This window comes from Aegilops tauschii, chromosome 6 (assembly GCF_002575655.3).
Source record: "Aegilops tauschii subsp. strangulata cultivar AL8/78 chromosome 6, Aet v6.0, whole genome shotgun sequence".
Lineage (NCBI taxonomy): Eukaryota > Viridiplantae > Streptophyta > Magnoliopsida > Poales > Poaceae > Aegilops > Aegilops tauschii.
Genome location: NC_053040.3, coordinates 491,429,135 through 491,452,669, shown reverse-complemented (window position 1 = coordinate 491,452,669; position 23,535 = coordinate 491,429,135). Strand labels below are relative to the sequence as shown.

Here is a 23,535-nt window from a genome sequence, read left to right as displayed (position 1 = left end):
GAGATAAGATCTAATTTTTCTGTTCCTTCCATTTAGCTATACATACAATACTGTCTAGTTTAACCTTGAGAGGAATTAAGAATAGTACAGATTATTACTCTCTCCATTGAGCGACACTTAATATGGGACTGAGGGGGTTACTCTTATGATCTTATAGATAAATGTGTGCATGGCTAAATTTAGACAAACAGTATGACAACATTTGTTGTTGCGACTTGTATAACTTACATGTAATGTTATTTGAAAATGAACGTTGCTATGCGAGTGTGAGGCTTGATCCTTGCTTTTTCGCCCCCCCTATATCCAAATCCTGGCTCCGCCCCTGATTGGAGGCCCTTTTTTGGCCCTTAGCGCCCTAAAAACGACACATTCCCTATTATAGGGCTGCAGTTGAAGATGCTCTAACATATAGATGACCGACTCGCAGGGGGCATGGTGCGCCTGGAGCGCGTGATGCCTTTCGCGAGTGACATGCGGAGGGGCATCCAGTTGTTGACCTCGTGCTCAGGCGGTCCAAAGACGGCGGTGGCCACTCCAAGGACGTGTGGCTGGAGTCGATAATGTATGTGAATGTGGACAACCGAGATGGACTATGAACTATGAATCATCGAAATATTCACATACCTATATATTGGTCAAAATATTTTATATATCTAGTTCTCTCTCTTGAAATAGTTTTTCGCTCCGCTTTATAAATAAAGCCACAACCACTTGCATACAAGAGTTTTAAGTGCAGGAAACAGAAAATTATGCTAGAGCATCAGCACAAACAGGCACAGAAAAGGCATAAAAAGAAATAAAGAAAAAAAACCAACAAATGACCATAGACTTAGGGCGCCTGCTGCGAGGAAAGTCCGCGAGCGGCATCATGCATTGCGTCCATCATCAGTCCCAACCGCTCGTGGTCGCGCTGCCTAGACAACAGGTGTCAATGCTGCAAAAACGCCAGGAATTTAAAAATCAAGTCAGAGGCCCGTCCGAGAAAGAACCTCTCAGTCACCATCTTATTATGCATGGTCCAAAGAGTCCAAGACAACGCCCGAATTTTAGTCAATTTAGTATATGTCTAGTATTTTTTTGCGGGTAAGTATATATCTAGTTGCGAACACTTGAATTCAAACGATAATTTAAATGATTTGAATATCTCACAAACTTTTGTCTGATTTTAGTCAATTTCAGGTGTGTGTTTTGATCCTTTCGGTCCGAACAAACCGAAAAGCAGGAAACTCAGCCGGGACTAACCTGCGTGTTCAGGGTGCATGGCTGCAGGTACGTACACTTAATTTGGAAATCAAAGCAAAAGGAATGGCATCATTCCAAATAATTTTTTATTTGATTTCATTCCTCAAACGCGCTAGGAATTCATACATTCCAAATAGATTTTTGCCACGGAATATGGAAACTGACATTTATTTAGGAAAGTGAAGAACGTATTCAAATGGAAGTTGCAGGGATCGATCCACTCATAGAACTAGCTATCTGCTTGCAGCCAATCGATCCCTACGTCCAAACCTGCAAAGCGCAAGCTCCGAGAGGAAGAACTGAGAGATGTTCGGCGATCTACCGGGCTTTGTGGACACCATGCCGGCAGGGTGGCCGACCACCAATCCCGAGGTCCCACCGGCACGGCAATGGAGAAACATGAGGCTGGCGGCGCAGCCACAAGAAGAGGAAAGATGCTGTCGCAAGGCGGTATCGCCGATCATTTGCTTAATGTTAACTGCAGCATCCGTGTTTTTCATGTTATTCGTCGTCATGGACTCGTCGCTCTACTGTGTGAAGATCGACTCCGTGTCTGGCCTGGACGCGAAGACGAAGGCCGGTTTACATGTAGAGTTCAATGTGACCATTAAGGTTGACGCCTCCTTCAACGCCATGCACAACGCGTGCCTCAAGCCCGGCACCTACGTGGAAGTGTCATACCGCGGTGTCACATTGGCCACCGGTGCTCCTATGGCACGGCGGGTCTGCACCCCACCCCTCAAGGTGAGGAAGTACCATGCCGTGGCGAGGGGCATGGCCGTGCCTAGCGCCATTTTGGACAGATTGGTCGCGGATGTGCGGACGGTGCAGGTGCAGTTCGACCCCATACTACATGTACCGTGATTGATCCGTATTAGATCAATTGGGATGGTAGTTTTCTTTTCAACTCTTACTACATGGTTTGGTTGTTGAGGCAGTATACTTGGTATCATTTGATATTAATGTATTGTCCTTCATTAGGAAAGTTGTGCTATAAAGTTGTCATGTGAATCGATTGGCTTATATATGCAGTATTGCTAAGTAATTAATAGTAATAGTTATCTTTCTATCACCGTAAGAGAATCCTTCCTACTGTCTCTTGGTTACACATTTGTTTTGCTGCCCTCGTAGAAAAGAAGACTAATCTAATGAAGTATATGGTATACTTACAACTAATCGAGCGACTCGCATTCATCTCATTTTCGTTTTTAGAGTAAGACTAACCCCCAGAACAACCTTGCATACGAGTATATGACCAATCTCACTTGAAGAAAACATAAAACTTATATAATAGGATGATCTCCAACCTTTTATACCTTGATGGTTGGTTGATTTGACTTATTGTAATGCTTCGTTTTACTAGTTCGGTGGTTCAAGACCTGAAAAATGTGCAATAAAGCTATAGCCACCATTGCTATAAGTCGGAACTCGTGGTGAAACCACAAAAAAAAGCAATTAGAGACCTTGCAGATGGGAGACACAATTTTGTGTAAAACATTGTCAGCTCAAAAAGGGAACGAGGTTGTTCGACATACATAGGAATTACGGCAGAGGCAAGTAGATTCATAGTGTACGTCCCTTGCACATCTGACGGTAGCAGGTGGAGCCAAGCTAACATAGCCAGCGACGTCTAAAGGCCATGCAACACATGAACGCAATTCCCCAATAAACAGCCTAGTCACCTCATGAAAAAGAACCAACGACGCCCAACCACTTCACTCTCTGCCGCCATAGTCGTTAGCTTGCTCTCGGCTCCGTCGTGGGTGGGAGCCTAGGAGGGCGACTAACACACCACATCACCGCAAGAAGGCGGCCAGGCTTTCACAGCTACACCACCGCTAAACGGAGAAGCCAAGCAAGCGTCGTGTCATCACGTCATCCCGCCGCAACGGAAGGTATCAAGCGACCGCTGCATTGGCCAACGAGGTATGGCAGTCGCGGAAGAAGGCCCCCAGCGTGTAGACAATAGCAGGACTCACACCATGATGCTTGATTGAGAACATACTAGAGGAGGCCGGCAATTGTAGGACAGTTTCACATATAGGAGCTAAGGTTGAAGGAGATTGTAAATTGATTTGAACATTAGTTAGTTTCAGAGCAGAACATCGATGTTATCATTTTTTGAGCACGACACTCATTTTGTAATTTTGGTAATAGAATTTCAGAGCAGATCATTGATGTTGTGAGCATGTCAATAAACTAGAAAACGTTGTAATATAGTGCAACGGGCAAGAGAGATCAACTTGTGAGAATATCAATCATGTTGTAAATAATGATAATTGTGAGCATCCGGCAATCACTTCAACATCGATTCGGAAATACAATTCCATTACAGTAGAGAAACTCGGAGGATCAAGATGAATAGTTACACATGACTCCTTTGGCTGAGTCGCTCATGGCCCTTTGAGATCCAGAGTGGGGTGTTTCTTCTTCTAGGCAAGTTGTGGAGCTATTTTCTCTTTCTTTCATTCCATTTGTCCATGTATTCGTGGGTCAATGCCATAAGAGACTTTATATGTTGAGCCTACCCGGATCGCTTGAGCAAACACTCGCCATGGCCTCCTCAAGCTCAAAAGCCCGTGGGACACCCTCTCGTCTGAACAGAAGTAGGAGATCGCCGCTATTGTGGCCAACTAAAAGGCTGGTAGACAGATGAGCTCACTGGAGGCCAGTGCTGTGGATGAGCCAATGGAAGAGGCGGCCAACAATGAGCCTACACCACCGTACTCGCCAGACCATGCCGGCATCAGCACGTGGAGGCGTGTGCTCACTACAACAACATGGCGTTCGAATAACGTGAGGCCATGTTTCCGTAGGCCCATGATGACCAGGCATAGAACCTCCACCTCCTCGGCGAGCACCGATGTGCGGAGGAGCAACTCGCCACCGACATGGACATCACGGTGGACGTGGACGAGCAGGAGGCACAACTCATACCCTACCGCTCCGCCCACAACATACGCTGCGACCGCTGATGGTACCTCGTTCGACAGGCGGAGTTAGAAGCCACCTTCAAGGAGATTGATGGGGGGGGGGGGCAGATGAAGTTTACGACAAGGACGGGGACTACGTCGCCAACTCCGCGTAGGCCATGCCATGACGATGAAGTCGACACATCCGCGGGTGCCGCCTATAGCTAGGAAGAGTAGATCATGGGATACCGCTGACGCTTGGGCCCCATGACGGCCACTACTCTTCCCCTCCTTTGAAGCTAAGCTTGGCGGGCTGATCATCGTCAGCCGATTAGCCGCTTGGCTTCGTGGAGGCGAAGCGTAGTCTACCCCTCCCGCTGAAGCTTCACTTCCCGAGGCTCACGGCCGTCCGGTGAGCTTGCTGCCCGACATAGGAAAGACAAGACGTGGAAAATAGGCGCCGACGATCATCTAGACTAGGTTATAATAAGGTTTAGTGCAAATATGTCGAGAATGTAATGAATGTGCTCTGGTTTAGACGAAAATCATCCGGTTTTATGTAAAAAATATTCAAGTTCCAAAGAAACTCGTTCAGTTTGTTCAAATTCGCATCAAATTTGTTTATTTTCATTGAATTCCATTCGAAATGTAACCGGACATTCACGCCTAACTGTTGGATGGGTGGCTTCCGCATCAGTGTCCGCGGATTGATCCCCCGGTCCACGGAAGGATACAGTGTCCTGTTTGGAGGTCCCTAGTATCATCATGTATATATATATATATATATTTGCAATAGGTGGGCTAAATCAAGTTCATTCCATTTCATGTCCCCATCCAAATGTTTTTTTAAACACAGTACAGACGCAAGCGTTCATATACACGCGTATACACTCACCCCTATGAACATACACACGCATACCATACCTCTATGAGCACCTTCGAAAATCTGAGCCGGCATATTATCTTGAAATTTACGAAGTCACCGTAGGCACCTCGTCGTCGACGAGAACGTCTCCTCCCACTGACTGCGCATTGCCGGAAATCCTGAAATAAATCTAAAAATAAATGCGAGCATCTGGATTTGAACCCTGATGGGCCGGAATACCACAGTCCCTCTAACCATCCAACCACAGGTTGATTCGCGTCCCCATCCAAATGTTGGAACGCATCGTGACCATTGAACGTGGGAGCACGATCGGTGCGAGCGAATCGCACGGCTAGAAGCGAGGCCCGGTGGACCCTCTTGACTTTTGTTTCCCCAAACCGCTCGGCGCTGGGCCTCGTGGGCTTTTGCTGCCTGCTGCTCTGCCTCTGCTGCTGTAGCCGTAGCTGCACGGCGGCAATGGCGATCTGAAGGCCGTCCTCCGCCGCCGCCCGCCGGAAGCTCGACGAGAATGGAGCGGATCCTCAAGTCCGCCAGGGAGTCCGGCTCCCTCAACCTCTCCAACCGCTCCCTCAGGTACGGTCAAGTCAATTCAAATCAAATCTCCCATCATCCATCTGTTTGCCCGAGCCGGATCTCGATCCATCTCACTTCGCCACTGGTCGTTCTTGGTCGCCGTCGACCGTGCCGTCGACCGATGGTAAATGGGCCACTTCCACAGAAACCAAATGCGTGGCCAGATTCAGATGCGACGCGGCTCATTTCACCAGTGTATGTAAACGTGGGGGGATTAATTCCTCACCGGCGCTCGGAAGCCGCCGTGACCGACGCCGAAATGGCTGCGCAGCCTGACTCTCATTTACGAGCTCCATTTTGGGCAGATTCCTTATTCGTGCTACTGTAGTATTTATTACCTTCAGTTTGTCAGAAACAGAGTTTGACTGAAACTGCAGTTGTACTTATTACTGATAGTGTCAGAAATGATCTTACATTTTGGGTCGGAGGGAGTATGTTCTAACGCCACGGCGTTCTCAGAGACCGAATACGAATCGTGTATCGGGGTAACCCATGTTCGGCCTATGGAGCTTGTTCATGAATTTCCCCTGTTTCGTACACTAGGTGTAATACTTGTCCTGTCTTTGCTGTATCTGTTATCTTCCCGCTGACGGAACCTCTGCGTGTGTTTTTTCGGTCTTCAGCGAGGTGCCTGGGGAGGTGTACAACAACTTGGACACGGGCAGCCTGGATGACAAATGGTGGGAGGTAAGCTGCGCATTCAGTGCCTCTTATGTGCATAAAGCTATACTGTATAATTAGTTCAACCGACCATGCCTTGATTGAATTTCAGGGAGTAGACCTCCAGAAGCTCATATTGGCTCATAACAACCTGGAAGTGTTAAGAGAAGACCTTAGGAATCTGTCTTCTCTTGTGGTATTAAACATAAGCCACAATCAGCTATCCTCTGTTCCTGCAGCCATTGGAGAGTATGTGGTGGATTATCCTATTCGGCTATTCCTATCATCTAAGTGATAGATGCAGTCCCTTTATACTATTGTATAACTTCATGACAATCCTATTCTGTGCAGCCTTCCGTTGTTAAAATCATTGGATGTCTCGTTCAATCAAATAAAATTTATACCCGAAGAAGTTGGCTTGGCTACTGCTTTAGTCAAGTAAGTCCATTATGTACTCTTCCTTGTTCACTTTACATTTATTGACTTCCATCTATACCGTGTGGTTTGTGCCGTTGAAAAGAACAACTTATCCACCATGTATTGTCATGCTGAAAGACTTATGGGCCCAAGTCTAACTCTATACTCCAGATTTATCCATTCTTTGGAATCACAATTACCTAAGAATCAACATTAATGCTGAATCTTGTCATTCAGTGGCATTAACTATAGGCCTCACAACAACAATTTTTGTGGGTTTTAAATGTTGCCGATTAGCACATAACCCAAAACTTTATCTGAGATGTTAAATATTTAGGTATTAATGCGCCACTGTTTTTGGGCAGGGTTGATTTCTCAAATAATTGCCTCACTGAGCTGCCAGCTAGCCTTGGCAGATGCTTGAACTTGTCAGAACTTAAGGTAAACTGTAGTCAATGCATTTATTATTTTCACAATAATTTTTTGGGGCTTCTATCAATCTGCAGTTGATCATTACTGAATTATATCACTTGATTCATTCTCTAGTCTGGACATACACAGAGTAATATATTGCATTGTCTGTAGGCATCAAACAACAACATATCCAGATTACCAGATGAACTTGCTGGTTGCTGCAAGCTAAGTAAATTTGATCTGGAGGTACAAAGTCCTGATTGAACTTAAGTTGAATATTCGTTTTCTTGGGCTGCTTGACCTTTGTTCGCAAAAAACTTAAATTGCTATAAAATGTCAGGGAAACAAGCTTGTGCTACTTCCAGAAAATATGTTCACATCATGGACACTGCTCACAGAGCTGAATGCTGGTATGCAACAATACCATAATACTATTGAATATAAATGTTAGTTCTAGTTTTTGTTTCCCTAAAACTAACATCTAAATATTGGCAGCGAAAAATCAACTTACGACCATTCCGGCTAGTATCGGAGCACTTTCAAAATTAGTTCGAATGGACCTGCACCAGAACAGTGAGTTAACCTTCCCTGTTATGTGTTGTCATGTGTACGAGCATCAGTTTATTAACATTGACAGTTTTTAACCTTTTTATATCAGAGATAACTTCGATTCCTTCTTCCATAAAGGGATGCTCTTCTCTAGCTGAGTTCTACATGGGGTTAGTTATCTACCCCGACTTCAGAATATAGTTGCGCTTTTCCTTATTGTGAACTATTTTTATGCTGTAAATTAATTCTGTTTCTTTGTTCTCTTTCAGAAATAATCTATTGTCGACAATACCAGATGATATTGGCATGCTATCAAAATTAGGAACACTTGATCTTCACTCCAATCAGGTTTTATTCCATTTGTTACATGACAGAATTGTTAATATGGTCTTCTAATTTTTCCACTGCTTCACATTTATTTTGCATCATTTAACCAATTTTAGTTTGAGTTCCTTCTTCGCTCAGCTACTGATTATTTATAGTTGCATGTAGTGAATATAGTGCAGCAGTTATCTGTTCCATGATGCCAAATAATCTTTCCTCACAGTTTGGAAGCATAGACTTACCTGTATAGTCCTGGTTTTGATCTCTCATTAATTAGCTTACTTACTACATCTCCAAGGGAAATGTGGGAAGTTGTCATGATACGAATAACTAACATAAAGATTGATCTTAACTTAACGTTATGAGAGCATTGAGAACACTGAACATTCTTGTGACCAAAAATGCAACTCTTGGCATCCAGTATGTTAGAATTGACATAACAACAGCATCCATAAAGTAAAGGTCATATTCCGTTGATCTTTTTTTTTTTAATAAACGTGCTACTGTTTTTATCAGATGAAGGAGTATCCTGTGGGAGCTTGCAAACTCAAGCTCAGTTTTCTTGATCTGTCAAACAACGCATTATCCGGCCTGCCACCCGAACTAGGTAGGTTTTTGTGCTGTGCAGTGCTATCTCTTGTAGTACCATTCCTGCTGTTTGCCTTTTTGGTTAACAATGTGATCACTCATAAGGATACACTGCACAGCTATGATCTCTATGTGTGCATGTGCATGAAAACACTTGCTCGTTGGTGTCTTGTATATGTGTTGGATGGTTTCTAATGCTCAATTCTTGCGTGTGTGTATGTAATAAGAGCTGAGTGCATGGTGTGGTGCTCTCTCACCAAATACTATAGTTTTGGACACTAATGTATGCCTGCAATTTCAAGGTACAATGACAACCCTAAGAAAGCTTCTGCTTAGCGGAAATCCTATGAGGGCACTTCGTAGGTATGCTACAAGTCATGTACTCTTAACGTTGTAAAAACTGTCTGTTAGGCTTCTACATAGAGTTATCATCATATTAATCCATGTTGGTTGTCAGTTCTTTGGTTTCTGGACCAACATCAACATTGATGAAGTATCTGCGAAGCCGCCTTTCGTCTGAGGAGGAAGGTAACTGAAAGTGCCGAGTCATATTCATTTCAGCTATGATTGTAATCTTTAGTAATTTCCATTGTTTGTTTGGTACATGTAACTGTAACATCATGCCTTTGCATTTAGAACTGCTTCAACATCAGTAAAAATCTATATTAAACACATTTCTCCTGCAGCATCAGGGTCTAGAGCCACCCCAACAAAAGTTGACCAGATTTCTGCAGCAAGACGATTATCTGTATCTTCAAAGGTACTTAGATTATTTTACTAGCATATTTGCAATACCATAAGGTAGATCACATTTTCCTATGAACTTCCTCACATGGATCTTGAACCATTCAAAGATCAAATTCAGAGCCATTGTGATAGAAGTAACTAACTCCCTGTTGTGTTTTATGTGATGTGTTCTTTTACATTGCCTGTGAGTTTATTATATTTTTTAAAGTGGCTGGGAAAACCAAGTAGCTGAGTTCTTGTATAGTAAATGATCATTTGATTTTCCGACTGTAGCCCCTGATTTGATGTCAATTTACATTGCTAGGAGTTGAATTTGAGTGGTCTTGGTGTGCCCAATGTACCCCCTGCAGCTTGGGAGACAAGTGATGTGGTGAAACTTGATCTTTCTAAGAACTTGATAGAAGATCTGCCAAATGAGTTGTCCCTGTGCTCATCACTTCAAGTGAGTTGAACTCTTGTGTTGTTATTGATGATGTTTAACTTAATTGCATGGTCTTTATGTATATGAAGGTTTCAACTTAATTCATGTTCTTATCTTCCACTTCCTTTTTCGCAGGCTTTGATTCTGTCTAATAACAAGATAAAAAAGTGGCCTGGCATGGTTGTTTCCTCCCTTCCCAGTCTCACTTCCTTGAAGCTGGACAATAATCCTCTAGCAGAGGTAATATAATGATCTTGTCTTACTACGCTTACATTTTGTCTTATTATTGACGAATTGATGTCCAATGTCTATTTCTCTCTAATTTTGCTGAGAGTGAGTATCAGTCTTGCATAATGTTGGTATTGAACCATGATGCCATAAAGTGAAAATAAATGAGATAACTAATTTTGGAACTTGATCGATATTTGTTGAGCCTGCAGGAGTTGTTGGCTCAGCAATTAAAGCTATTCTAGCCTTCTACTCGTTTCTCATGTTATCAATCATTCTTCATTGCTTTGCAAAATTTCTTACGTTATTTCTATGTAATACCCTTTACTTAACTGGAATACCATGTCAAATATCCGTGTAATGGCTAATGTTTTTTCTTCGGCAATTGGCAACACATAGCTTAAATACGGCTAGACTGTCTTATAAAACAAAATGGATGAACGAGGAAGTAATACTCTGATATGGAAATCTATAATAATGTTTTAAATCTTATTTTGTAATCTATAACAGTTATTTTTTTTCCAGATATCGCCCACTGATCTCGAGTCTCTATCAAAACTTGAAATTCTGGATTTAAGTGGCAATGCCTCCTCATTGAGTGAACCTTCTGTGGTTTCTTCATTACCACAACTGCAGGAACTATATCTTAGGTTGGAAAATATGCCAAGCATCTACTCTACATAAACCATTTTTATAGTACTCACTTTCTTTTATCTATGCATAGGCGAATGAAACTTCAGGAATTTCCTATTGGGCTTGTACAATTAAAACATCTACGGATTCTTAACCTGAGTCAAAATAATCTCACAACCATACCAGAGGTAACTATCAGGGTTTAAAGGTTTGTTTTCTGATTTTACAATCAGCACTTGATATGCATTTCTGCACTTAAACAGGGTATTAAGGATTTTAGTGCTCTCATCGAGCTAGATCTTTCAGACAACAATATAACAAGGCTTCCAGCTGAGCTGGTATGTATGTTTTTACACTTATTAATTACAAGTCAGAATAATGCGGTTATAGGTTTGCCATTTTGCCTCTTATGCCTCACTCAAATATATCGGTATTTCTACAAAGTAGTGGCTTGCAGAAATCCTGAAAAATATCATCATGTCTAAATTTTATAACAAACAGTAGTCGCTACTCCTAAATTATGTGTTTCTCTATCTCTCGCTGAAATGCTATAAACCTTTATTTGTTTTGGATTTTTATGAGCAGGGTCTGCTTGAGCCTAGCCTGCAAGTGCTCAAACTTGATGGAAATCCACTCAGGAGGTAAGCATCTATCCTCACGCTTTTTCTGTGATGGATCTATGTTGACACAAGATCCACGATTACACAACCTTGGCAGTCCTATATCTAATTTGTAGAGTCAACATGGAAAGAAAAAAAGAAATCTATCAATGACAACATATTATTGGTTCATAGTTGAATGCAAAAACTTACATTTGAGGGGAGGGGGGAAAGGAAAGCTGTTGGGCAGGAAAAATATGACCAGCCTCGTTTTGCTTTCTTGTACAGCATAAGGCGGACTGTTCTGGAGCGAGGAACGAAAGCTGTTCTCAGCTATCTCAAAGAAAAGCTTCCGTCCAACTGAATAATACCATCATCCAGTGCAAATTCTGGCTGGACTTATTCGCTCGGTTTTACTCCCTCTGTGTTGAATAAGTTTCCTGTGGTTGAAGTGTACTGAATTGACGTGTGTGTTTGAAGTGTGGACTGAATTGGCCGTTTGTGTGCGCGCGCGCGCAAGAACGGAGATGGTTTGCCACATACATATTCCAATATTTATAAGGTGGACTCAACATTATGTGATTTGTGTTTTATAATTCGATGGTGTTGGTTGGCTGAAATCTATAGAGAATTTTCTTCTGTTGGTCATGTGAAGTTCTCAATGTACACGATCACAAATACAATATTGATTTTGCAGCGTTAGTAGACCAGACTTTTGAATCATCTGAAAGGTAAGTGAAACAAAAGATGAACCCAAACGAAGTTACATCAGCAAAATGTTTTACTCTTCGTCGTTGGGCGACGTTCTCCTTTTATTGCGGTGGCTGTTCTCCTGCCGGTGCCAGGTTCTCTGGAAGAACGGACGCCTGTCCTGCTGGCGTGACCTTCTTGGCCGCCATCTTTTTCCTTAAGGCGGCCACCTCCGAAGCAACCTCTTCCGCCGTCACCAGCAGCTGTTCTACTGTCGCCGGGAGCCGTTTCGCCGCCTCAGCCTCTGCCGGCGATAGAGTCGTCCAACTTTGTTCAGCGGCAAGCGGTGCCAACTCTTCTGCAGCAGTCGCCGCCAGCTCCTTTGCCTTCGCCACCAGCTCTACCGCCTCCTCCACTGCTACCGCCGCCCGGTCCATGGCGGATCGTTAGGAGTCCTTGCTTCGCCCTAGACCTGTTTTTCTCCCTCTCGCATGCAGTGAGGGTTTGCTCTCCTTGATTGATCCACGGGGCAAAGCTTTTATAGACTGGTCGATTTCGAACTTGCTTTGGAATTGGAGCATTTCTTTCCAAAAGACAAATGTCTGCTGCCATGTATATTCCATGACTTCTGAAAGATGAATAATTGCTGCTGCATTCGTGGATTTCCTCTGAAACTGTTATCCCGAGGAAAGACTCGCCACCTGAATCTCTACTGTGGACCTTCCCCTATAATAAAAAAACACATTTTTTTGGCCTGGTATATTTTTATCTTTTTCCATAAAGTGGTATATTTTTATCGACCAAATCAGAACAATCTTTGCTATATGTGGCAACGTTCTTATGGAAGGAATCAATCATGGATAATCTACAATTGATCTCTAAATACTAAATCTACAGAGATCAGGAACATCACTTCACAAATATTACAAAAAGGAATATCAGACACAAGTATTACGGCTCACCAAAATTACAAAAGAAAATGGGAAACATTTACATCCGAGCAATGCTACATCTACGTAACAGTCTTACGTAATTAACGTAATAGGCCAGGTGGCATTTTTTTGTTGGGCCAAATTAGAGGAGGGGGGCCCACATAGTTGAAATCAGGGGTTGAGATATTAGTTAGGAAGTTTACATAGGGTGGGAATGTAAGTGTGCGTAGGTGTAGCATTTTTGTTTACATCCGGAGCGCCGGCCGAACCGTTGCGCCGAATGCGCGCACTACGATCGCTCTCCTCCGAATCATTTATTATTATTATCTTCTTCTCTCCCACGACACATACTCCTTTTCCATCATCTCTGGCGCTGCGCGCATGACCAGCCATGGAACCAGTCAAGCGTCCACAATGACGGCGAGACAAGCGCGGATGGCCGGCGAGCACGGGCGGCCGAAAGAGACAAGCATGAATGGCAACGAAGGCCGGCAAGCGCGGGCGGCGGCGAGCGCAGTCTCCGTCATGGCCGCCACGGGCGCGTGAGACGTGGAAGGAGGCACGAGGACGAAGCGTTTTTTGCTTAGAGGATAATGAAAGGATAAGATCTAACGGGTTTTATTGATCTAATCCAACGCACGCGCAGGACAGGTCCAAATTTCGGCCGGTCCGTCGACGCCTATCGTTCGCCAACCAAGCTTCCAACTTAGCAACGTTCAAGTACATGGTACACAGCTAATTATGGAACTTCTTGCCGCATTCACGCAGAGTGCATGCTGCTAGTTCGTGACATAAAGGCGTCGTTCGGCCTGGCCTGGAACGCTGCTAGTACGCGCCTCACCAGCAGCGTCCAGGCGGAACGCTGCTAGTGCCTGGTAGGCACTTCGGATCGCTGCTAATGAATGAGTCCTTTTTCTATTTTTTTCTCGTCGGTAACCGCATCTTCACTTCACGAGTCGTATCCTCACGGCTCATGGAGATGGCAGATGAAGGACGCGGGCGCTGGAAGGGAATAACAAGGACTTGGACGACGGGCGGCTCCATAGGCTAGATTCAGGTTCAGTCCTTTTCTTAATGAAAACTGTATGAAATGTAAATGTTTTCGTCCGGTTTGTATGAAAATCATCCATTTTGTATGTAATTCATTCGATTTGTTGAAATCAGGTTTGAAATGTATGGTTCCCGGTTTGTGGACGGATGCAGTGTCCGATTTGCGGGTCAGTGTTGGAGATGCCCTTAGTGCACAAGTTAGAACATAACTTACATTTGACAAAGGGAGGAGAGAAAAGAGATGAAAGCTGTAGTTCAATTCACACAATGGACTAGAAAACGACGCAATGGTCAGCCTCGTTTTGCTTTCTTGTACAGCATAGGACGGAGTGTTCTGGAGCGAGGAACGAAAGCTGTTCTCAAAGAAAAGCTTCCATCCAATTAAATAGTATTCCCTCCATTCCTAAATATAAGTATTTATAGAGATTCTATTATGAACCACATACGGATGTATATAAATGCATTTTAAATATAGATTCGTTCATGTTACTCCATATATAGTCCACCTAGTGAAAACTTTACAAAGACTTATATTTAGAAACGGAGGGAGTATCATCATTGATAGCGGATTATGGCCGGAGTTATCCGCTTGTGATCTGATCTGCTTTATCCTGCTGTACATGATCAATAAGTTTCCCGTGGAATCAACCTGTGTGCGAGAATGGAGATGGCATATTCGGATGTCTAATTTGTGAGGTTGTCATGTATACTGTTGCTGCTGTTGGCATTTTAATGTGGGCCGAATGTAAGTTATGTTCAACTTAAAATCTTTGAAATTTTTGCCTCTTTTGTGGTAGTTTCATCTATTGCTTAATGATTAGTTAAATTATCCCATGGTGTTGGTTTTAATTTTCCGAGAGACTTTAGTATACAAGATCACATGTGCAACATCTGATTTTGGATTGGAAATAGTACAACTTTGAGTCGTTTGAAAGTTCGAGTGAAACAAAAGGTGAATTAAAAAACGCTGACCGTTGAGTAAAACAAAAGATGACAAACCTAAAGGAGCAAGAGCGAAATTACACCACCGAGAATGTTTTAACCCTAGAAGACCAGAGAGTATCTACCACGAAAACTAAAACTTAGTAGATCGTATCTTGATTATTTGACCGTTCATCATCACTTGAGGAATATATATATTCCTGCCAACTGAACTTAGTCCGAGTCACAATAATATTTTTGTGTGGATAAGGTGTCTTGCACATAGTTTCCAGGTCCACGACGGCTGCTCCGACCTGCCTACCCCCACATGACTTCACCACCACATCGTCGTCGTACTTTTCAGACCGCCTGAGGGTCACTTGGAACACCAACACATCCTGCCTCATGTCTGCCACGAGGCTGTCCAGCAGGGCCCCTGCCACGCGCACTCCGGTCCCCCTCGCAACGAGCCGGTGCTCCGTTGCTTCCTTTGGCCCGACACAGAGTTGTTGTTGTATAGTCGGGCTCGTGGCGAGTATCACACGTCGGTAGGCAACCTCCACATATATCCCGGACTCGACGCATGCGCTTCTCTGGTAGCTCATCGAGGTGACGCGGATGGTAAGGTTGAACGACAGGTCGAGTGACGATAGCCCACGGTCCATGGTCGGGTCGAGGCCAGAGACGGAGTCTATCGCGGCAGAGTAGCTCAATGGATCATCCGGTTCATCTGGTCCTGGCGGGAACGCGTAGCATATGCCCATTATGACTCCGGTGATGAGGAGGAGGAAAAACATTGCTATGAACAACAGTACACAGGCTACCACCATGTTTTCCGCGCAGTTGATTTCCTTTTCCGGTGTCGCTGCCTTCTTTGCTGCCGCCATGGATCTGTTTTTGTTTCTTCTTGTCATGGCTGCCACCGCCTTCAGCTGTTCCGCAGATGCCGCCAATCGGTCCGCCGACGCCGCCAGACATACCGCCGCATTAGCCTCCACCTCCGCCGCCTCTACTGTCGGCGGGGTCGTCTGGCTTTGCTGTTCAGCCGCCAGGGTCGCCTTCAACTTTTCTGCCGCGGTCGCCGCCAGCTCCTCTGCATCCACCACCAGCTGTTGCGCCTCCTCCATGCCCATCTGGGCGCCGGAAACCTTTTTTCCCTCTCGCAGACGCATCTAGCGTTTGCTCTCCTCGATCGATTGGCTTTGGCTGCCGGGGTATATAAACGGATGGATTTGAAGTTTCCTTTGGTGGAACTCGTACGTGCAAATTATATATACTTTCCAAAGCAAAATGTTACATCTTTCCATATATAAACAGAAGTGTCAGTTCCTGCCAATTTCCGTGGCTCATATTTTTGGAATATCAATTCCTGACGTGTTTGCGCTTCCCGTGCGGTTCCTTTATCAAGGGAAACATGAAACAAGATCTCTATAGCCCTTTGCTCCAGTGTGACCGTGTTATAAAGAAGTAAATAAACTCGCAACTTGCGTGTGTCGACAATTTTTTTTTGATAAACCAAAAACTTTATTCATTAGAAAGAACCAATAGATCGTCTGTGAGGATCTGTTAAGGCCCCGCTATCACTTCACTCGAATTCACCACGGACTACAGGATTTGAGTAGCCGAATTAGGGTTCTAGAGGAAGGAAATGGGGATAAGAGGAGGAGCCGCCGCCGTCCAGTGTCTAGTTTCTCCACACCCCCGCACCCAGGGAGAGGGCGCAGTACTTAACCCTACTTGCTGGTGTTCCATTCTGGGCCTGTATAGCGCTTGTTGGGCTGGGCCTGGCGACGCGGTCGTTCCAGCCCAGTCACCTTGGTCGTGGCGGTGTCCTCCAGGTCTTCTGCTGCTGGGGCCTTAGGGCCATGGGCCGTAACATCCCTCCCTCCTTCAGACACAGCTTGTCCCCAAGCTGGAGCATTCGGGAAATGTTGCTGTAGCTCGATGCGGTCCTCCCAGGTTGCAAATTCCGCCGGTTGGTCCATCCAGCGAACAAGGACCCGCGGGACTCGGGAATTGCCTCGCTGCACCATTCTACTGTGCAGAACCTCCTCGGGAACGGGGCTTGTCGCTGCTGCTGCTGGAAGTTGCTGGTGGACTTGCTCCGTTGGTGGAAGGGCTTGACGCAGCTGCGAGACGTGGAAAACCGGATGCACAGTGCTGGTCGGTGGAAGCTGGAGCTTGTATGCCACTGCACCAATGCGCTGCAACACCTTGTATGGCCCGAAGTACCGGAAAGATAGCTTCTGGTTGCTCCTTGTCGCCACCGAACGCTGGACATACGGTTGGAGCTTGAGGAAGACCCAATCGTCCACCGCGAACGTGCGATCTGAGCGACGCTTGTCCGCCGAGTCCTTCATTTGCTGGCGTGCGCGCAGCAGGTGTTGCCGAATGAGCGCTACCATTTGCGCCCTGTCTTGGAGCCAGTCCGCCAGGTCCGGTGACGCGCACGCCACGGGGTCGATGATGCCGAAGTATCTTGGCGCATGTCCGTAGAGGACCTCGAAGGGAGTGGTGCCCAGCGCGGAGTGCGGCGAGGTGTTGTACCAGAATTCCGCGAGAGGTAGCCAGGTGTACCACTTGGTTGCCGTAGCATTGACGAAGCAACGCAGGAAGGTCTCCATGCATTGATTCACGCGCTCTGTCTGCCCGTCCGTCTGCGGGTGTCGTGCGGTACTCATGCACAGCTTGGTATGAGTTAACCGGAACAGCTCCTTCCATAAGACGCTAGTGAAGATCGGGTCGCGATCCGATACGATCGACTCTGGCAGCCCATGCAATTTGTAGATGTTAGCCACGAAAGCTTGAGCAACTTGGAAGGCTGTGAATGGATGTGACATGGCGACGAAATGGGCGTACCGTGAAAATTTATCGACGACCACTAGAATGGAGTTGTATCCTGATGAACGAGGCAGCCCATCGACGAAGTCCAATGACACCATCTGCCAAGCTTGAGTGGGGACCGGCAGTGGCTCGAGGAGACATGGGTATCGAACCCGCTCAGGCTTCGCTTGTTTGCAGGTCTGGCATGCGTCCACGAAGAGCTTGATGTGGTGTTTGAGTCCCGGCCATGTAAACAGTCGCCGCACTCTGCGGTATGTGGCGTTGAACCCTGAGTGACCACCAATCGCTCCGGTGTGGAGAGCCTCGAGAATCTGTTTTTGTAACGCCACATTGTCGCCCAACCAAACCCGGCCGTGCTGCTTGATAACCCCCTGGCTGAGTTGAAAACCATCCTGCTCCCCTGGCGATGTGGCGAGCCGGGCGAGCAAACGTTGCGCTGCCGGGTCCTTAGCATAACCTTTTTGCACCTCCTCCAGCCAGGCCGGTACTGCTGATGTAATAGTGGCGAGGTCCCCTTGAGGGACAGGCGGCCGGCGCGATAAGGCATCAGCGGCACGGTTATCCACTCCTTTTTTGTAGACGATGCGGTAGCGGAGCCCGAGTAGCTTGGCCATGATCTTCTGCTGCCATGGTGTCGCTAGTCGCTGGTCCTCCAAGTGAATGAGACTGCGCTGGTCTGTGTGTACGATGAATTCGTCATTCTGGAGATACGCCCGCTAGTGGTCTACCGCCAAGAGAATGGCCAGGCCTTCCTTTTCATAGGTGGAGAGCATGCGATTGCGCGGTCCCAATGCGCGACTGAGGAAACCAATCGGGTGCTTCTCCTGTGAGAGGACTGCGCCAATTCCTTGGTCGCAAGCATCAGTTTCCAGCTCGAATGTTTTAGTGAAATCCGGCAAGGCGAGCACCGGGGCTGTGACCAACGCCTGTTGGAGTTCTCTGAATGAGGCCTCTTCGAGTTGAGTCCATCTGAACACCACGTTCTTCTTCAAGAGATCGGTAAGGGGGCGACTGATGATTGCAAATCCTCGGACGAACCTCCGATAATAGCCCGCAAGGCCCAAGAAACCGCGCACCTCTTTCACACACGTGGGTACGGGCCAAGTCTGAACCGCGCTGATGTTTCTGTTATCCGTCCGCACACCTTCCCCGCTGATTTCATGTCCCAGGTATAAGTGCCTGGGGCGAGCAAAAAAGCATTTGCTTCGCTTGAGCTTGAACTGATGCTCTTGGAGACGCTGGAACACTTGTCGTAGCAGGGTCACATGTGTCTTCTTGTCTTTGCTGTGTACTAAGATGTCATCGATGAACACAAGGACTCCATGGCGCAGTAAGGGTGACAGTACCGTGTGCATCCCGCCCTGAAAAGTAGCTGGCCCTCCCGTCAAGCCGTATGACAGCACCTTGAACTCGAAATGACCATGATGTGTTTTGAAGGCTGTTTTGTGGGCATCTTCTGGTTTCATGCGAATCTGATGATAGCCAGAGCGCAAGTCGAGGGTAGTGAACCAGCACGACCCTGCCAGCTCGTCGAGAAGTTCCTCAATCACTGGTAAGGGAAACCTATTCTTGATTGTGATTGCGTTGAGATGCCAGTAATCAATGCAGAATCGCCAAGTCAAATCCTTCTTCTGAACCAATAGGACCGGTGACACAAAAGGGCTGGAGCTTGGCTGAATTATTCCTTGAGCTAGCATCTCAGTGACTTGCCGTTCCACCTCATCTTTCTGGGCCGGGCTGTGCCGATAGGGTCGTATGTTGACTGGTCGAGCTCCCGGCACCAAGGGAATGGAATGATCAAACGAGCGTTGTGGTGGTAGACCTTTGGGTTCCTCGAACAGTGCGGCATACTGTTCCAAGAGTTCAGCCACCTCCGGAGGAATTGGAGGATCGTTCGTGTCTTCTGCCACGGTACATAATTTGACCACTCTGGCCGCCGCTGTATGTTGCAGTAATTCGTGTAGTTCCGCTCCTGAGATCATTTGACACTGGGTGACATCTGCTCGAGCCCCACAGAGTTGCACTTCTCGTCCATCATGCTGAAACACCATGGTCTTCTCCAGCCAGTGTACCTTCATCAGGCTATGGTGAGCCAGCCAGTCAATTTCAAGAATTACATCATAACTGCCCAGCTGAAGAACCCTGAGATTGGTGGTGAAATCGACCCCCTGCGAATTCCACTTGCACGCTGGGATCTCTTGGTCAGACTGCAGAATACCGCCATTTGCCACCCGCACCGATAGAGCACGTTGAGCGGGCTTAACTCCTTGGAGATGAGTGGCCAGAGCAGTGCTCACGAAACTGTGGGATGAACCAGAGTCCACAAGCATGAGAACCTCCTTGCCTTGAACCCAGCCATGTAAGCGCATGGTCGTTGGCGCTTTAGCACCGTCCACTGCTGCTTGCGAGAGCACGCAACAGTCAGCTTCACTTGGTGTGGACTCTGTGGATGGTGTCGGTTGTACTGGCTCTTGCAACATCTCGATCAGCTCTTCCACTACATGAAGTTGCACAGTTGGCCCGCAACGATGCTCGCGGCTCCAACGCTCGCCGCAAGTGAAACAGAGCCCTTTGGCGCGACGGTAGGCCCGAAGGGTCGCCAGCTTGTCGTCGTTTGGTGGAGTTCGGGTCATCTCCGGTGGGCGTGACGCTGATGCAGTACCCCCTTGCCGAGCGGTTGTTGATGGTGGTGGGGGTAAGGGCAGGGCCGTACGAGGGATTGCCCGCCCCCCTTGAGAGCTTGGCGGCAGCGCGGGGTGGCGCCTCTCGTCCCGCTGAAGAGCCTCCACCACTTCTTCCTGCAAACACGCGAGATCCACAGCAGTATCCAGCATTTGGGGTCGATGTAAAACAACTGCAGCACGTATATCACGTTGCAATCCGTCCATGAATTGGGTGACAAAAAATGCAGGATCCCAAGAGCTATGATGAGCTAATAAGTTATGCATCAACTGAGTGAATTGCTCCGCGTATTCTGTGACAGTGCCCGTTTGTCGCAAGCGATTGAACTGGCGCAACAAATTCTGAAACTCTTCCCTACCAAACTGTGCACAAATAACAGATGCAAACTCCCCCCACTCCTGGTAATGCAAATGGGCTTGCGACGACTGCAGCCATGACAGTGCGTTGTCGGTGAAATACATCGCAGCACAACTAACCCAGGTGTCCGCACTCAAGGTGCACACCCGAAAGTATGCCTCACATTTGAGACGCCAGGCACGCGGATTGGATCCATCGAACAATGGAAAATCAAACCGCGGCGGTGGTGGCAATCTAAAGTACCCACGATCCCCCGCAAATGACTGCTCGCCATGGTGATAGAAGTCGGACGTACCAGTGGCCGGAGGTAATCGCGGGGTGCGGATCTCCCCTGACGATTTCCCCCGAAGATCAGTGAAAACGCCGTGGCCATCGGGCCCGTGCCTGGTGTCACCACGAGCTGAGATGTCGACGGCGCGCAGATGAGATGCGTCGGCCGTCGGTGGTGGTAATCGGGGCCGCGATCCTTCCGCGATGTGAGGGAGTAGCGGCGGAAGCTCGCTGAGCCGCGGACAGGGCAGTGGTGGAGCGGTCGTCGTGGCCGTGTCCACCGGCGATGGGAGCGTGGCCTTGTCGATCTGAGTCCGCAAGTGACTCATCTCCGATCGGATCTCCTCCACGGACTGCTCGATCTGGGGCCGCCATCCTTGCAGCTCTTGGACGACGGGGTGGATGTCCTCGATCTTGGTGGCGAGGGCCGTGATTGCCGCGGTCAGATCCGCGATCGCCTTGGTGTGCTCCTCCATCGTCGTGGCCTTGCCCCTTCTTGTCTGGATGATGGATGGAAATCTCCCCGCCAGTTTGGGGAGGGTGGAGAGAAAAAATTTGGCTGGATCTAGTGGCTCTGAGTACCAATTGTTAAGGCCCCGCTATCACTTCACTCGAATTCACCACGGAATACAGGATTTGAGTAGCCGAATTAGGGTTCTAGAGGAAGGAAATGGGGATAAGAGGAGGAGCCGCCGCCGTCCAGTGTCTAGTTTCTCCACACCCCCGCACCCAGGGAGAGGGCGCAGTACTTAACCCTACTTGCTGGTGTTCCATTCTGGGCCTGTATAGCGCTTGTTGGGCTGGGCCTGGCGACGCGGTCGTTCCAGCCCAGTCACCTTGGTCGTGGCGGTGTCCTCCTGGTCTTCTGCTGCTGGGGCCTGAGGGCCATGGGCCGTAACAGGATCATTACAGTTTCATTCATAGGTTTCTCAAACCAATGAGAGGTTACAGAAAATTCAGCTAGTCTAGCGAGTTCATGAGCTACTTTATTTGCTTCTCTATTACATTGTTGGTTAAGTGCACACGCATGCAGCTCAATGGACAGCTGTCAACTTGCAATCGCAGGCCACTCGGACGGTCAACGCAACCATCATCTTTTTCTGCAACGAGTCACGCAAGTTGATACTATATAATTTATTTAGTTAATCAGAAAAATTGGATAACAATGAGCAGCTTAACTATAATGTTATTCGGTTCAGCTATTTTTCAGGTATCTGAAATTTTTGTTTCATCAGTCACTTTTTCCTTCTCCTGAGCGCACGAGATGGGGAGGCCGGACCTCGCCGGAGAAGAAGCAACCTCGTCGGAAAAGAACCAGCACCACTGCCTATCTTAGGGGAAAACCATAGCCTCATTATCTATCTTAGGGGACCATTGCCTATCTTAGGGGTGGGAGGAGGGGTGCAGGGATCGCCGAAGTTGTTCACTGGTGTTGTGGGGTTTTTTTTTCTATGAGGATCGCCGAAGTGAGGGTGGCGAAGCAGTGCCTGGTAGCGCCCGCCGGGGGGGGGGGGGGGTGGGGGGGGGGGGTGGGGGGAGGTAAGCGAAGGAGGAACGGCCATGCCGGAGGAAGAAGATGCATAGGTCGCGGTATGATCGGCCGTTGGATATTGATCTGATGGTTAGGGAATGTTTTTACTTGTGAAAGAACTATTTTGCAGAGGTCATCTTTCTTTTAGCGAAAGGCGATAGATGGAGGATTCCAACATGACGAGACAGTGAAGGCATACGGCAGCTAATGATTAAATAGATCAAATACAATCACAAACACAATTGTGACATTGGAACCAATGTCCTACCTAAACTGCCCAAATGTCCTATATTTAGGAATAGAGGTATTATAACAAATCTAGTAAAGCAGTAACACATCTTGATGGTTGATGGTGTGCTGAAGGTACATCTTAGACTTGAGAAGCATTCATCATGGCAGAATCACAGCGGGGCACGTGTCGGCCCATGGATCACACGTAGCGACAGGGCCCCCAACACGCCTTGCACCGCATGATGTCACACACATTGTGTGTGTCCTGGATGGGGCATTTCTGCTGGCAGCGGCCGAAGCCATCATCCCCATCGTCGTCGTGCCTAACGCCACACGGGCATCACCACCGGACCGCTTGAGTTCGACGCCGAACGCCTCCACCCCGCTCCGTATGTCGGCCACGAGACTGTCCATCATGTACCCTGGTAGGCGAACGTCGACGCCCCTCGCGACTATGGGCTCCTCCCTCGACTTCCTTGGTCCGACGCAGAGTGCGTGCAGCGTAGCGGCACTGGCGGCGAGCGGGACGCAGCGGTAGGACACCTCCACGTACGTGCCGGCCTCCATGCACATCCGGCTCCACACGCTGTAGAGAGAGGCAATGCGGAGGGTGAGGTTGAACTCCACGTGATCCAGCGTGAGATCCGTGGGCGATGGTGGATCAAGGCCGGAAGCGGAGTCGATAGAGACGGAGTAGAGCGTTTCGGCGCTTTGGTTGATGATGAAAAGCATGAAGCCGGCAACGACAAGGAGTAGACCGATGCAAATAAAGCACCAGACGCAAGGGCTGCCGCCGGTGGCTCGCCGCGGCGTCGGGTTCTCAGGATCCGTGGA

At 47.4% G+C, this 23,535-nt stretch overlaps 2 protein-coding genes across 2 annotated transcripts; one reads left to right on the top strand and one right to left on the bottom strand.

Annotated features, from left to right (window-relative positions):
* The first annotated feature begins 5,395 nt into the window (after positions 1 to 5,395).
* On the top strand, positions 5,396 to 11,813 carry LOC109770472 (plant intracellular Ras-group-related LRR protein 6). Its single transcript, XM_020329175.4, has 21 exons — positions 5,396 to 5,613; positions 6,237 to 6,300; positions 6,386 to 6,522; positions 6,625 to 6,711; positions 7,056 to 7,131; positions 7,276 to 7,350; positions 7,445 to 7,514; positions 7,600 to 7,677; positions 7,763 to 7,823; positions 7,923 to 8,001; positions 8,494 to 8,584; positions 8,868 to 8,928; positions 9,023 to 9,093; positions 9,252 to 9,325; positions 9,617 to 9,754; positions 9,869 to 9,973; positions 10,487 to 10,611; positions 10,686 to 10,782; positions 10,858 to 10,932; positions 11,180 to 11,235; positions 11,482 to 11,813. Exons 1-21 carry the CDS (start codon positions 5,549 to 5,551, stop codon positions 11,555 to 11,557), a joined length of 1,761 nt encoding a protein of 586 aa, XP_020184764.1. The 5' UTR covers positions 5,396 to 5,548; the 3' UTR covers positions 11,558 to 11,813.
* Positions 11,814 to 18,346: 6,533 nt separating this feature from the next.
* Positions 18,347 to 21,415, bottom strand: LOC109770481 (uncharacterized). Its single transcript, XM_020329187.1, has one exon. It carries the CDS (start codon positions 21,413 to 21,415, stop codon positions 18,347 to 18,349), a length of 3,069 nt encoding a protein of 1,022 aa, XP_020184776.1.
* Between the last annotated feature and the right edge of the window lie 2,120 nt (positions 21,416 to 23,535).

What these genes read in the sequence shown, in the direction of transcription:
- LOC109770472 (XM_020329175.4), top strand. Translation starts at nt 5,549, where the DNA reads ATGGAGCGGATCCTCAAGTCCGCCAGGGAGTCCGGCTCCCTCAACCTC. An exon ending in TTGGCTACTGCTTTAGTCAA is followed by an intron (nt 6,712 to 7,055) that starts GTAAGTCCATTA and finishes GTTTTTGGGCAG; the next exon opens with GGTTGATTTCTCAAATAATT. An exon ending in GATTATCTGTATCTTCAAAG is followed by an intron (nt 9,326 to 9,616) that starts GTACTTAGATTA and finishes TTACATTGCTAG; the next exon opens with GAGTTGAATTTGAGTGGTCT.
- LOC109770481 (XM_020329187.1), bottom strand. Translation starts at nt 21,415, where the DNA reads ATGGAGGAGCACACCAAGGCGATCGCGGATCTGACCGCGGCAATCACG.